Source organism: Bubalus bubalis, chromosome 2, assembly GCF_019923935.1.
Source record: "Bubalus bubalis isolate 160015118507 breed Murrah chromosome 2, NDDB_SH_1, whole genome shotgun sequence".
Classification (NCBI taxonomy): Eukaryota; Metazoa; Chordata; class Mammalia; order Artiodactyla; family Bovidae; genus Bubalus; species Bubalus bubalis.
In genome coordinates, this window is record NC_059158.1 from 78,339,116 (window position 1) to 78,353,298 (window position 14,183).

The 14,183-nt window shown below is 41.0% G+C and overlaps 1 protein-coding gene across 1 annotated transcript in view; it reads right to left on the bottom strand.

Annotated features, from left to right (window-relative positions):
* The window catches only part of MYO3B (myosin IIIB), a 547,383-nt gene that overhangs the window by 406,818 nt on the left and 126,382 nt on the right, over positions 1 to 14,183 (bottom strand). The window contains exons 5-7 of the mRNA XM_045163938.1: positions 11,432 to 11,536; positions 11,097 to 11,196; positions 8,831 to 8,907 (exon numbers count right to left, since the gene is read on the bottom strand). Of these exons, the coding sequence (XP_045019873.1) occupies positions 8,831 to 8,907; positions 11,097 to 11,196; positions 11,432 to 11,536 (282 nt within the window). The remainder of the gene's footprint in view (positions 1 to 8,830; positions 8,908 to 11,096; positions 11,197 to 11,431; positions 11,537 to 14,183) is intronic.

The window sequence follows — 14,183 nt, forward strand, 5'->3', positions numbered from 1 at the left end:
CCCTCACTTGAATCTCCTGAGCAACCAAAGCCTATATTCCTCACAGTGAAGTGATTGGCAGGTGAGGTCCCAAGAATCCCCAGCCTTTTAAAACAGAGTCAGGTGAAATCGGACCCTGAAAGTCTCACCATTGTCATCACTTCACCCTTACTGAGAGCCTGGAGAAATCCCCTCTTCATTATTCCAGGAACTCCAGGGGCTCGGAATGTGAGAGTGGGAAGAGTCTCTTTCCCCCGAAAACCATCAATGTTCTCTGAAACACAGAATGGACCTCAGAGGCAGTGACTACCCAGGCCAGTCCTCTCTGAGCTGAGAACAGGGAAGGAAAGGTAGGGTTCAGGCAACAGGCCCCACCATTTTTACAGCACACACTATGATGAGTATGGCAGCAAGCACTTTCAGGACATCATTTCACTTTGTCCTCTGAGGCTGCTTAATTTCCCTTCTCACTTTACCTCTTTTAACTTCTCCCATCTTTCTAATCAGAATATTCAGTAACTCGCTTGAGGTCCATGATTAGGTGTGTAAGTAGGGTATCTACTATTTGCTCGCAGGTCTATGACTCCAAAATTTGTACTCTTATCTTTTCTACCAAAAATGAAGCCATATCAAAGTAACTGAACCACATTCACTTTTTAAAAATGAGTGGCAGGGCTATAACTAAAATCTGCTGTTGCTGCTGCTAAGTCGCTTCAGTCGTGTCCAACTCTGTGCGACCCCATAGACAGCAGCCAACTAGGCTCCCCCGTCCCTGGGATTCTCCAGGCAAGAACACTGGAGTGGGTTGCCATTTCCTTCTCTAATGCATGAAAGTGAAAAGTGAAAGTGAAGTCGCTCAGTTGTATCCAACTCTTAGCGACCTCATGGACTGCAGCCCACCAGGCTCCTCCATCCATGGGATTTTCCAGGCAAGAGTACTGGAGTGGGGTGCCATTGCTCTATTCTGAAGAACTTTGCTATTTTACTTTTCCAGATCCTTCTCTGAGGCATTAATTATACTGATTTCTAGTGTCATGTTAAAATATTGTATTTTCCTCAACATATTAGGAAGTATAATTCTTATCTAAAATAATTCTTAACTTGGAAAAAAAGATATTCATCTTATCTGGTATACTGGTAGTCATAAACAGTTTGCTCTAGTATAGTGGTTAAGAGCAGGGATTCTGGAGCTAAATATCTGAGTTTAAATCCTGGTGTCATCACCTAACAGCTGTCCAAGGACAAGAACTTTCTGTGACTTATTTACTTTCTCTAAAACACTGAGCCAGTAATAGCAGTAATTTCATGGGGTTGTTGTAAGGATTACAAATGAATTAATTCATACAAAGCATTTAGTGCCTGGCTCATAGTAAGCACTCAACAAATGCTATTAATTCTTATTGGGTACCAAGCCCATTAGCTAGAGCTTAGGGAACAAAATGGTAATAATGACAACAATAATATTTCAGCTCTGTAGTGGTTTATGACTTTCTCAGCCCATCAGCACAAAACATCTCATTCGTCATCTCTATTCCTGGCAGTGCCAAAGGAAATAGCATTATTGTATCGTTTAGCTAAGAATGGCATAATTAATGAAGGCAAGAGTGGTTGCAAAAAGCCTGTGATATTTCTGCATTGGTGTAAGCTGGTTGTTATGGCAACCATCCCCTGTCAACGACCCTTTGCCAAGCAGAGAGAGATCCATTTTTGGAGCCGTCACAGCACATCTGTTTCTCTGCTCAGCTGATTAGCTCTTGTTTGCAACAACCAGCAGATGGAAGTAAAAATGAAAAAAAATTTTCTAAAAAGAAGCAAATGTTTATTTCATCCACAACTCTGCTTTCTAATACAGAAACAGACTTTTGGCTGTTTTAGGACGATGCCAAGTAAACTGGATGCTTAATCTATAGACTGCTTCTCTCATTGGTGAGAGGGAAAAGTGTAATCAACCTATAAATTACAGGTTATAGGTCCTTCGTGTAAGTCTTTTAAAATGATGTGGCTCATACTCCAGTTTCAGAGTGTTCTTCTACCACACCTCCATCTCTGCACGGCTTTGACAGAGGAGCCAGCTCAGCACACACGTTCCTAACCATACGTCCCATATGAAAACACTGAAGCTAAAGAACACAAGGCCAGTGGACTAGGAGACCTGAATTCTGGGGCCAAATATGGTCTGAACTAGCTCAAAGAGTATCTTCTCCCTGCCTTTGTTTCCTCACCTGTAAAATGGAACTTGCATTCCCATGCTCTCTGAAAAGGCAAAGAGCTCCAGTACTTACCAGATATGGGAATCTGGACACAATATCTCCTACACCTCTTTGAGCCTCACTTTCCTTAGTGGTAAAATGAAGAAAATGGTATCTACTCCAGAGGGCCATTGTGAGAATGAAATAAAACAACATATTAAAAAAGCACCCATCCTAGTCCCAGTGCATTCATGGGTAGAGCCTCAGTAATTGCAAGTGTTCTTCCCTCTGTATGCTTGCTGAGCAGGTGAAATATTCAAACTATCTGCCAATCAGCTACACATGGCCCTGAAGCTGGTTCTTAAGACATCTTCTTCCTAGACATTATCCCCTGGATATGCTGGGCTGTTAGGAAATCTGGGTGTCCAGGGAAAGAGACAGGCACTTCTGGGGGCCAAAGAGTACTCTAGAGGTTCTGGATGGCAGCCACTTACCATCTAGGACGAAAGTATTTCAGTATTTTAACAATCAGCATGGTCCCACCAGTGCTTCCCAGCTAACTGTAAGGCATTATTTTAACAGTCTACAAATATCCTCAATAAAAACAATAATGATGACCTTGGTCACTTTCTTTGGTTTTCAATCATTTATAAATACTCAGTTTAATTCTTCAGTACCTGTGATGGTAGGAAAGGTAGATTAAGGATCAACTAGTCCTACACCCCTGCCATCACCATAAACATAAATCAGGCTTGTGTGCCTTTCTGCTATGAACCAGGATATTATCTGGCAGATGTTCAATGCAAACCCTGGCCGAGCAATCCAATACTGACAGTGGGCATGGGCTGTATTGGAAGTGCCTGAGTTCACTGAGTCACAACCCAAAGATTCCAGTTACTGTTACCCACCTGGTAAGTCGCTTCAGTCATGTCCTACTCTGTGCGACCCCATAGATGGCAGCCCACCAGGCTCCCCCGTCCCGGGATTCTCCAGGCAAGAACACTGGAGTGGGTTGCCATTTCCTTCTCCAATGTGTGAAAGTGAAAAGTGAAAGTGAAGTTGCTCAGTAGTGTCTGACTCTTCGCGACCCCATGGACTATAGCCTACCAGGCTCCTCCTGTCCATGGGATTTTCCAGGCAAGAGTACTGGACTGGGATGCCATTGCCTTCTCAAGTTACCCACCTACCCACCCAGTGTTCCTGAGCACTTAGCCTGGCAGAGCCTTAGATTCCTTCTCTATAAAAGCAATGTCATCATGCCTAACTGGCATCTTCACAGGTAGCGAGCGCTTAAAAACAATATTTGTAAAAGTTCTATGCAGATGTGAGATGTTACTATTCGTATTATTATAAGAAACTGGCTGTCAGGAGACAGTGACGGAGAAAAGAGGCAATAAACATGGGTAAAGGGAGGATCGTGTGAGTTAACGCAGTTCTCCCTTTACCGGTGTTTTATATATAAATATATAAGAGACAAGCCACAGTCACAGGCAAGGAGGGAGATCAGAGGCTCACTGTTAATTAGGTTGAGGGAAGTGACCTACACCGAGCATCTCGGAAATAATCCCAAAATACCTGACCAGAGAGCAGGTAGAATAGCACAGAATCCTCAAGGCGTTGAGGCTCCATGTGAGAAGACAGTACATCCAGAAGAACATTGGTACATTCTAGCACATACACAAAGAACTGTGTTTGCCTCAAACACCTAAGGCTGAGCGAGAGGGATGTGTGTGTGTGTGTGTGTGTGTGTGTGTGTGTGCGCGCGTGTGTGCACACAGGCAAAGCTGAGCTAACTAACCTAGCACCTGTAACATGAGGATCTGTAGATTCAAAATGACTGGCTGATTACCTTAGAAATCTGAATTATTTACTACAGAGGAGGAGTGCTAAGTATTCTGGAGAGTTATTACAGGTTGAATTGTGTCCTCCGAGAAAGATACGTTAAGGTGTTAGCTCCCAGGACCTCAGAATGCGAAATTACTTGAAAATAGGGTTGCCGCAGATGTAATTGGTTAAAGTGAGGTCATACTGGAGCAGAATGGGTCCCTAATCCAGTATTACTGGTGTCCTTGTAACATGATGGCCACGTGAAAGCGAATACACAGGGAGAATGCAATATGATTCAGTTCAGTTCAGTCACTCAGTTGTGTCCGACTCCTGGTTTCTAATGTTAAGCATCTTTCTTTCCCATTTAAAATCATCTTGCTGAGTCACAGTATGCTACCGACATGCTCAGTTTGTTTAAAAAAAAAAGAAAAAAACTCTCTTGATATTGACTTCTAGAATAACTCTTAGTATGCCAGCCAATAATTCCCCAGTAGCACTGTTTCAAAGTACTATAATATTAAGGGCACCCCCTGGAATTTTTCTTCTCCTACATGGCTGAGTTGATACCACTTTCACTCAGCATCTTTCAGCCTTCCTAGTGTCTACATGAGGTGGCAAGAGAAAGCAAGTGGAGAGTGTTGTGAATATGATAATTGATGTTGCAGCTTCGAGCTGCCCTGGTAAACTGCTGTTTGGACTGAAAGTCAACACTTGACGGTGGTCTGGTCACATTTCATCAGCTACCTGGTTTGAAGCCTATAGCCTATTTGAATTATTATAGATGTTGGAGTTCCTCAGGCTGGTGAAATCAAAATGCAAATGCAAAAGGGAAAAAAATAATTTGGTTCAATTTCTCAGAAATAAAATAGAGGCTTCCCTGGTGACCTGCTGGTAAAGAATCTGCCTGCCAATGCTGGAGATACAAGTTCAATCCTTGAACCGGGAAGATCCCACATGTTGAGCAGCAACTAAGCCAATGCATCACAACTACTCTAGAGCCCAGGAGCCACAACTGCTAAGCTCACGTGCTGCAACTGCTGAAGCCCACGTGACCTGGAACCAGTGCTTCACAAGAGAGGCCGCCACAGGAGAAGCCTGCACAGTACAACTAGAGAGTAACTCCTGCTCGCTGCAACTAGAGAAAAGCCCAAGCAGCAATGAAGGTCCAGCACAGCCAAAAATTAAATAAATTATCAAAAATAAAATACGGTCAAGGATCTTTCTTTCAACTGTGTTTTCAAAGCAAAGGCACCGTGGCACACAGTCGTTTTATTCCACTGGCATTACATGCATTGCTGTCATATTTAATCTGCTGCTGCTGCTAAGTCGCTTCCGACTTAGTGCAACCTCCTAAATGGCAGGCTCCCCCGTCCCTGGGATTCTCCAGGCAAGAACACTGGAGTGGGTTGCCATTTCCTTCTCCAATGCATGAAAGTGAAAAGTGAAAGTGAAGTTGCTCAGTCGTGTCTCTTAGCGACCCCATGGACTGCAGCCTACCAAGCTCCTCCGCCCATGAGATTTTCCAGGCAAGAGTACTGGAGTGGGTTGCCATTGCCTTCTCCCATATTTAATCTAAATACCACTTATTCACATAAGCAGAAATGAAGGCATGTTAAGGTCAATATACTATGCAGGCCACCATATAAAGACAATATCCATTTGAATCATTACTGATTATCCTTTCAAGGACTCCTCTTGACCCAAACCCTGGACTCACAGAAGGATAGTATAAGTTTGTTGAAAGGAACACTAGTGAAAGTCGCTCGTCCTGTCTGACTCTTTGCAACCCCATGGAATTCTCCAGGCTAGAATACTAGAGAGGGTAGCCTTTCCCTTCTCCAGGGGATCTTCCCAACCCAGGGATCAAACCCAGATCTCCCGTATTGCAGGCAGATTCTTTACAGCTGAGCTACAAGGGAAGCCCAAGAATACTGGAGTACCTATCTCTTCTCCAGTGGATCTTCCCAACCCAGGAATTGAATTGGGGTCTCCTGCATTGCAAGTGGATTCTTTACAACTGAACAATCAGAGAAGCCCAAAAGGAAAACTACTCAGCCATAAAAAAAGAATGAAATAATGTCATTTGCAGCAACACGGATGGAACTAGAGATTATCATATTAAGTGAAGTAAGTCAGAAGGAGAAAGACTAATACCATATGATATCACTTATATGTGGAATCTAAAATATGATATTAATGAACTTATCACCCAAACAGAAACAGACTCACAGATAAAGAGAACAGTCTTAGGGTTGCCAAGTGGGTGAGTGGATAGGGGAGGATGGACCCGGAGTTTGGGGTTAACATGCAAACTATTATATATAGAATAGACAAAAAACAAGGACCTACTGTATAGCACAGAAAGCTATAATCAATATGGTAATAAACCATAATAGAAAAGAATATGAAAAAGAATATAAATATGTATAACTGAATCACTACTGAAATTAATACAACATTGTTAGTCAACTATACTTCAATAAAATAATTTTTTTTAAGTTTCTTGAATGGAACTGACAAATGTAAGATTCTTCCTATGGACATTCTTGTAGCGGGTCATGGAGCAAAAAGACTCTGGGGAGTGAAAACGTGAGAACAGTGTAGGACTGAGTCCCAGGAGCTGCAGCCTGGTCCCAAAGTGTCTTGGATGCAACACACATTCTGAGAGAACCTCTGAGTCATACTCAGGAACTGGGCACTTGGCTCCCGAGAGGCACTCTCAAGGTCTCCATACCATAATCTGCCTGCTCCTCAATTTATCCACTATAGCAGGCAAGATGCAACACTAGCTTTTCCCTGATAAGAAGGGAACCAGTTCCAGGCAATCTGGGCAACAGAAGCTCACCATGGGCCACTAAACTGCCCCTAGTAGAAACATTCCACATATTTTCTTCAATCCAGCTGAAACCTAAAAGTCACAGACACTTCATGAGAAATGTATAAAGCCAAGAGCAGCTTTCCCTTTTCTGTGTTCTGTGGTTCTGAGAACACCAGCTTGCTGAAGACTGGAATGGGAATACCATCTTCTGACTTATGCCACCTTAAATAAGAATTGAGTGGCCTCAGTTATGCTTTCCTTTAATAATAAATTAACCAAAATCAACAGAGCAATGTGTGAATACCAATAGTCATAAAGCCCTCCTCAATCTACCCTCCAAACTCATCTTCTCCTTGACTTTTCCTTTTTAACCAATATATTCATTCATTCAACAGATGCACATTGAGCTCCTACTCTATACCAAGCACTACGCTGAGAGCTGAGCATCCCAAGTCCCTGCTAGAGTTTGGAGTTCAGTTAAAAGATCCACTTGTCAATAACTATAGTACAATGGTCATATCTTGCTAATGGAGAGCGTAAAGGCTGCAGGGAAAAGAGCCTCAGTGTTGGCCAAGGATAAGGATGGTTTCCTAGGGGAATAACATTTGAGAGAGACTTGAAGATTGAGGAGGAAATTTGCAGAGTTCTGAAGGCCACTCCAGATGATGTAACAATATATAGAAAGGTTTAAAGAAATGATATATAAGGACAGATTTGGGGAATTACTTGTTTTTCCACTACTGCTGAGGCATCAAAAAAAAAGTGAATTGGGGAAAAGGAACCTGAGATGAGGTTGGACAGCAGAGAGGCTTGAATATGAATGGCTTCATTCCTCATCCAAAGGAATCTTGACTTTGTCCTACAGTGTTTCTCAAAGTAGAGTTCAGGAGATGCCTATGAAAATTTTTATGGTTTGCCTTTGTTTCCACGATAATTTTATATGTAATAGTGAAATGGGAGAAGTTGCAGTAAAAAAACGTATTCCAGATTATCTGGATGGTCATTTGCCACATAACTTCAATGCCCATATTTATTTTTACTATGCAGCTGGCATCAAATCAAGAGAGAGGTACCAGTTAGAGGCCAAAAGAGACGCTATTTAAACAAGGAGATCACACAGCTGAGACAGAGTAAAGCGGTGGGAGAACCCGTCCCCACACGGTATGCGGTAATAAGAATGACAAAGTAACTCAAAATAATCCATGCTGTCATACTCTGAAATGGATTCACACTGCAAAGGACAACTGAGTTTCACAAAACAATGTCATTTGCCTCATTAAATTAAAACTTTTAATTTGAATGTTGCTGGCTTTGTAGTTTTTCATAATACATCTCCCCCCATCTCTAAGGAGATGACTACACAAGTCCTCTTATTAACAGAGGCCGGAGGGCTGTGGAATTCAATGCTGACCTGACAAGCAAAGCTGTAGCTGTGCTTCAGGGTCTGTTGGTATCTAGCCTGGAAATTCTGCAAACTTTTATATGTGTCATTTCACAGAGGATTTTGTGGTGATGCCAGAACTAAAAATTAGACCCAAATCCCAGGTTTTACTAGAGATACAGAAAAAGTACATAAGAGAAGTTGTTATGTATCCAGTATTTAAAAAAAAAAATAGCTAGGACTATGGCATATTGTTCTGTAGGCCACCTGGAACTGAAATCTGTCTCTTCTTTGAGCCATGTGTCACTGGGTCTGCCTCTATCCAGGGAAGGTGACCTCTGCTAATTTACATAATGGTGGGATGAACTTGCCAAGCCATGACCCTCGGAGAACATGGCGTCTTCTGGAGGAGGCACCTTTTTCCTAACTGCCTGAAGGTATTCTATGGGCCTCTGTCACTTAGTCCTGAGATTCAGTGTCATCACTCTCACCCACGAAATCGGAACTCCCACAGTTCAATGAGGGTAAAGGATTTCCTTCTTGCTGAAAGTTTTGTGAAGTGTGTGACTTTCCCATAAAAAAGGCATAGTACCAAGGCTTTCAACGAATACACAGAAATAGATGTCCTCTGCTCACCTCGGGGGCCATCCAGAATGGGGTGCCGACAGATGTGTTTCTCCGTAGACGTGTGCTGGTGAGTTGAGCTGAGACACCTACAAGAAAAGCGTGTCATAATTCAGCAGTGAGCAGACGATGCTAGACCAGGGCTGGCAAACTTCTTCCATAGAGGGTCAGACAGCAAATATCTTAGGCTTCGTGAGCTTAAGGCTCTGTCTCAACTACTCAACTCTGCAAAAGCAGCTCAGATAACACAAAAGCAAATGAGAGTGGTTGTGTTTTCGCAAAAATTTATTTAGGGATGCATATCATTTTCACGGATCATACTCTTCTTTTGATTTTTTCCCCAACTGTTAAAAAATATAAAAATCCTTCTTAGTTCATAGGGTGTACAAAAATGGGACACAGGTCAGACTTGACTCACAGGCTGTAGTTTGCCAAACACTGTAGGTATGAGCATTTATCACTCTGTCTAAATCACTAGGATATTTTTTTTTCTAGCGAATATTTCTATCCGTACTGCTGCAAAATTGGAATCAAAAGAAAGCATCAAGAACTAGGATTAACCCCAAATACCTTCCTACTATATTTCCAAAATATTTCAGGTGATATCTTTCTAAAAATGGTGCTTCATTTGATGGAGGAAGAAAATTGGCATGTATTATCTATAATTGAGCATCAGTGTAGACATAAAAAATTTTCAGTGCCTTATCTTACCTAGAAGGCTGGAAACCTGTCAAGAAAAATACATTTGTCAAATGGAAAAAGAAATAGACTAAGACTATTATTATCTAGGGCTCAATGTTGAGGATCTGAATTTTAATATAATTCCCATGTACTTTGTTTTAGTCTTTGGCCAGTTCTCTTTTTTATGCCACAACAGACGTAAAGGTGAATTGGATTAGCAGCCCTGTTTCCCATAACAATTAAGCCTTTTCCTATTAGACTTCAAGCAGACAACCTCACAATGAGTCTCAGTTTTCTCACCTTTAAACTGGGGACAATACTGCTCATTACACCTAACACAAAGAGCTCTTAAACATCAAGTTAAGGGAACAACTGTGAAAATGACATAAATTGAAAAGCATTTTACAAATATAAGGTACTGTTTTATACCAAGCAGAAATCTACCGTAGCCCTTAAGACAAGGACAATAGTTGCCACTAATGTTGTCGATAAGAACTAAAAAACTTGGATACATGTGCTCATCAGCAAAGAACATATCTTTAAGAACATTAGGCATAGATTTGCCAAGTACCATGGGTTGTTTTTTGAGGGTAGTTCCACTAACTGCTTGCATTCTTTACTCTTTATTAGGAAGCCAGAGAGGGTCCTTTAAACTCTATTTAAACACCCTAAAATTTTTCTTTGCTGTTTTAAAAAACAGACCAATTACTTAGTGCAATTTCATTTATCTTTGAGTAATTTCTTCTGAACAAATGATTCACTGATACATTTTAACACTAAATTCTTTCTTACCAATAAAGCAATGAACATACAAAATTATCTTTTCTCCTCCTATGCTGACACTGAAAAAGAACATTTAAAAAAGTGCTTCTGTAAATGTTTTCTCATTATTTATAGCAGTCATGTTGAAGGACTAACTGTTGTTAAATTCATTTAGAAGATTAAACCATTTGATAAGCTTAAAAAGGAAAATCAAATGGTTTGTTGGATTCAATACAAGGAGTGTTGTAAGGAGATATTAATAGTTCTCTGGCCTTAGGTGATACAGCTCTCTGTTTCCTCTCACCCTTCCATTTCCTGTTAATGTTTCCAGTTCAACCAGCCTCTCATGTAGCAGCAATAATCACAATTTAAAGGGATGTTAGTTTCCAGACCCAAAGGACTATTTTACCTTCTGCTCACTGGGAATTAGTATGCCTGAGGCTAGAGAAAGTCATTTAAAAGACCAAACGGTTTTCTCTTTTCATATGCAAAAGAATAATAGACAAAATGTAAATTATAGACAATTGCCCTGAGTTGTGAAATCCTTCGCAACAAACCAAAGTTTTTCCCATCAAATTTTTCTTTTGAAACACTTTCATATTCTCTCTTTAATAAAATTGCTTCTAAAGCTGAAAATAGATTAACAAACAGCATCTCCTAGGGTGATCCATCTGGTGAACCCCGCTCCCCACCCCGACTCTCCAGCCTGTGTGTCACTGGAAAGGCCCTCAGCCCTTGGTGTAGAAGAGAGGCCCCAGTCTTCTGAGATCACAATAAATTGCTGCCTTTGGCTAAATTGCACACATCAAGAAAACAAACGACAAGCAGTCATTACCAAAGTCAACGAGCTTAACTCCTCCTTCTGTTGTCAGAAGAATGTTATTCCCCTTGACATCACGGTGGATGATTCGGTTATTGTGCAAATGCTGAAGGCCCTTCATGGAGTCCCATCGCCACCAAACAACAGGAAAGAGAAAAGGAAAATTTGCAACGGTTAGTTTTAAACAATTACCCTACTATTAAAATCTAATCAAAGTCCATATTAGGCTAAACCTCCCTGCTGTTAATACACCTTGCATATTATAGAGCAGTTTCCCCTTGTTAATATGCTGTGGGGAGCCAACCAATGACAAACTGCCCCCTCGACCCCACCTTGAAGGACGTCCTTACCAAGAGGGCCCCGTATAAGATGTATGAGATCACTGCTTCGTCCAACCGCTGGTTGCACCTAAGTAGACTTTTGACAAGCTCGGTGACTGAGCCCCCATTACACAGCTGCAAGAGGAGGTGCCGGGGAGAGAGACAGCAGGAGCATACATACAAAAAGAAAAGAAAAAAGACATTAAGAAAAGCCCACCGATTACCGACCTCAAGTAGTAAATTTGCAAATCACAAAACTCTAGGTTGGAACAATGAAACTTCACATTTCCATTGCACAGTCAAGTCTAGTTCTGTGTGTGTATGTGTTTGTGTATATTTATTCAAGGTGATGACTTAGGATTGAAAATACAAGTCCAAAAAAGTTGACTTCTTTCTCAAGTTAAATAGCAAAGCACAAGACATTATTTAGACATTAAAAAGAGAATGCATATAATAATCATGGTGAGTTATTATTGGAAATTTTACATGAATATTGTCTGTTAAACACACACACACACACACACATGCAGTTTGAAGGAAAGACAAAATCAAGATGAATGCTCTTGATTCTTGGGAGGGGATAAATTTTATTTCAAATTTTCCTGTCTCCAGTGCTGGCACTGCAGACACCAGACACCCAACCAGCAGCTCTTTCTAGAGTTGCCACTGCATGTCAGATTTATGGAACGGAGCTGCATCATATGTTCATTTAACCTTTTCAGATTCAACCTTCATTCAGCAACTTAATGCTCTTTTTTTTCCTCTGTAATTAAAAACACTGTAAAAGTATATCTTTCATATTTGCTCTCTGTTATAGAATATACCAAGATTTTAGATACATAAACCAGGCATATTATTTTTTCACAGCAACTTAAGGGTTTTCAAGGATAATTTTGACTAAATGTAGAAGGCAATGTGGAGGTTTGGGTGTGCTATATGCCATTTTAAATCAAGGGTTCTTAAGTGGTTTGAGCAGAGCTTGTATATACCTTGAAACTGTGGGCAGCATGTTGTATATTCATCTTGTACTTTCCTGCTGAGAAAATTCACAGCTTTTGTCAGATCTGCAGAGCCATCCTTGTCCATATAAAGTCAAGACCCTGATTTAGAGACCTAGGTTTCCTCCTGGCATTTTGTGTGTAATTTGAAAAAGAGTTAACTAGTGAACAGTGGGGGTCCCTTGGTTGTGGCTGCTTGAGTCAACTGGCTTTTTGTAAGCAAGGCAATCTGAGGGAGCACAGATTAGCACCTCTCCCAAAAGAAGACTCTCTTTATCAAGGGAATAGCACATTAAGATCTATTTGACTCTAATTACAAACATTTGCAAGGTTTTAATAAATGGTGAGGAAATGTTTTTGTTTGATGAATGTATCTCTTCTTGCTACATACATGGCAGATACCTTGCCCACGCATTAAGAATCAAGATAAGCTGAAACTTATCTGAATCTGCCCATGTTTTAAAAAACTTAAGCTGAATCTGCCCATGTTTTTACCATGTAAGTTGTTCACAAACACTATTCAACTAAAAATCCAATATAGAATTGTTTGTGGGGACTGAGTTGCTTCTGACTCTTTACAACTCCATGGACTGCAGCCCGCCAGGCTCCTCTGTCCATGGGATTCTGAAGGCAAGAACACTGGAGTCAGTTGCCATGCCCTCCTCTATGTGATCTTCCCAACCCAGGGACCAAAACCTCATCTCCTGCATCTCCTGCAGTGGCAGGCAGTTTCTTTACCAGTAGTGCCACCTGGGAAGCCCCAGTATAGAATTAGGAATCTTTAATAAAACTATGATAAATCATTATCTCTCAGAAAGGATTCCCTCCTGAATCCTTGAACACTGAATCCTGAACACTGAATCCTGAACAGTGAAATGCACTGAAGGCTATAGTGGTCTGGGATTTTATAAATGTCCTCAGAATCCTCTCTCCACCAATGTTTGGTGTAACTTGCTAACTCAACACCAACACTTCTCATGACCATAATATCGAGTACCAGCGTAATTTCTTCGAAAGGATTCCACATTCTTTTTATTTCAACTATGTCTTACATGACCCTGAAGGGCACATAACATTCAATGTTCAATCTAATATTCTCTTGAACAGTGAATGCATTTTCAGTGTCATGATTCATAGAAGAATCTTAAATGCTAAACTTTCAATAAACATAAAACAATTTTCTCAGGACTTCTCCAATTAGATTTTACATTTCAAGGGAACAAAAACAGGAAAACTGAACATAGAGTCAAATGATGATCATGTAAGAATGCAGAACATGACAGAAGGGATGTTATGGACCCACAAAAAAAAGTCCTTCCAAGGCTGATGGCATAGAGCTTGGAGAGCTTGAGAGAGTAAGATTAGGGTGGGGATGCTCCCTTTTGGAAGTGGGAGTTGTATAAAGGAATAATGATGATGAAACTACTTCATATGAACCTCTTTTATTCAGAAATCTGCAGGGAGACCTCTTCACAGGAGCCTCATGCCAACAAAGCAGTGTCCGTGCTGTAGAGTGGCAGTAGAGTGCAAGATCCACCAAGCCTGGGATTCTAACTGTCCCTACACCTGACCTGCCTCCTGGGAAGCCTGTATGCAGGACAAGAAGCAACAGTTAGAACCAGACATGGAACAACGGACTGGTTCCAAATTGAGAAAGGAGTACATCAAGGCTGTATATTGTCACCTGCTTATTTAACTTCTATGCAGAATACATCATGCGAATGTCAGGCTGGATGAAGCACAAGCTGGAATCAAGATTTCCGGGAGAAATATCAACAACTTCG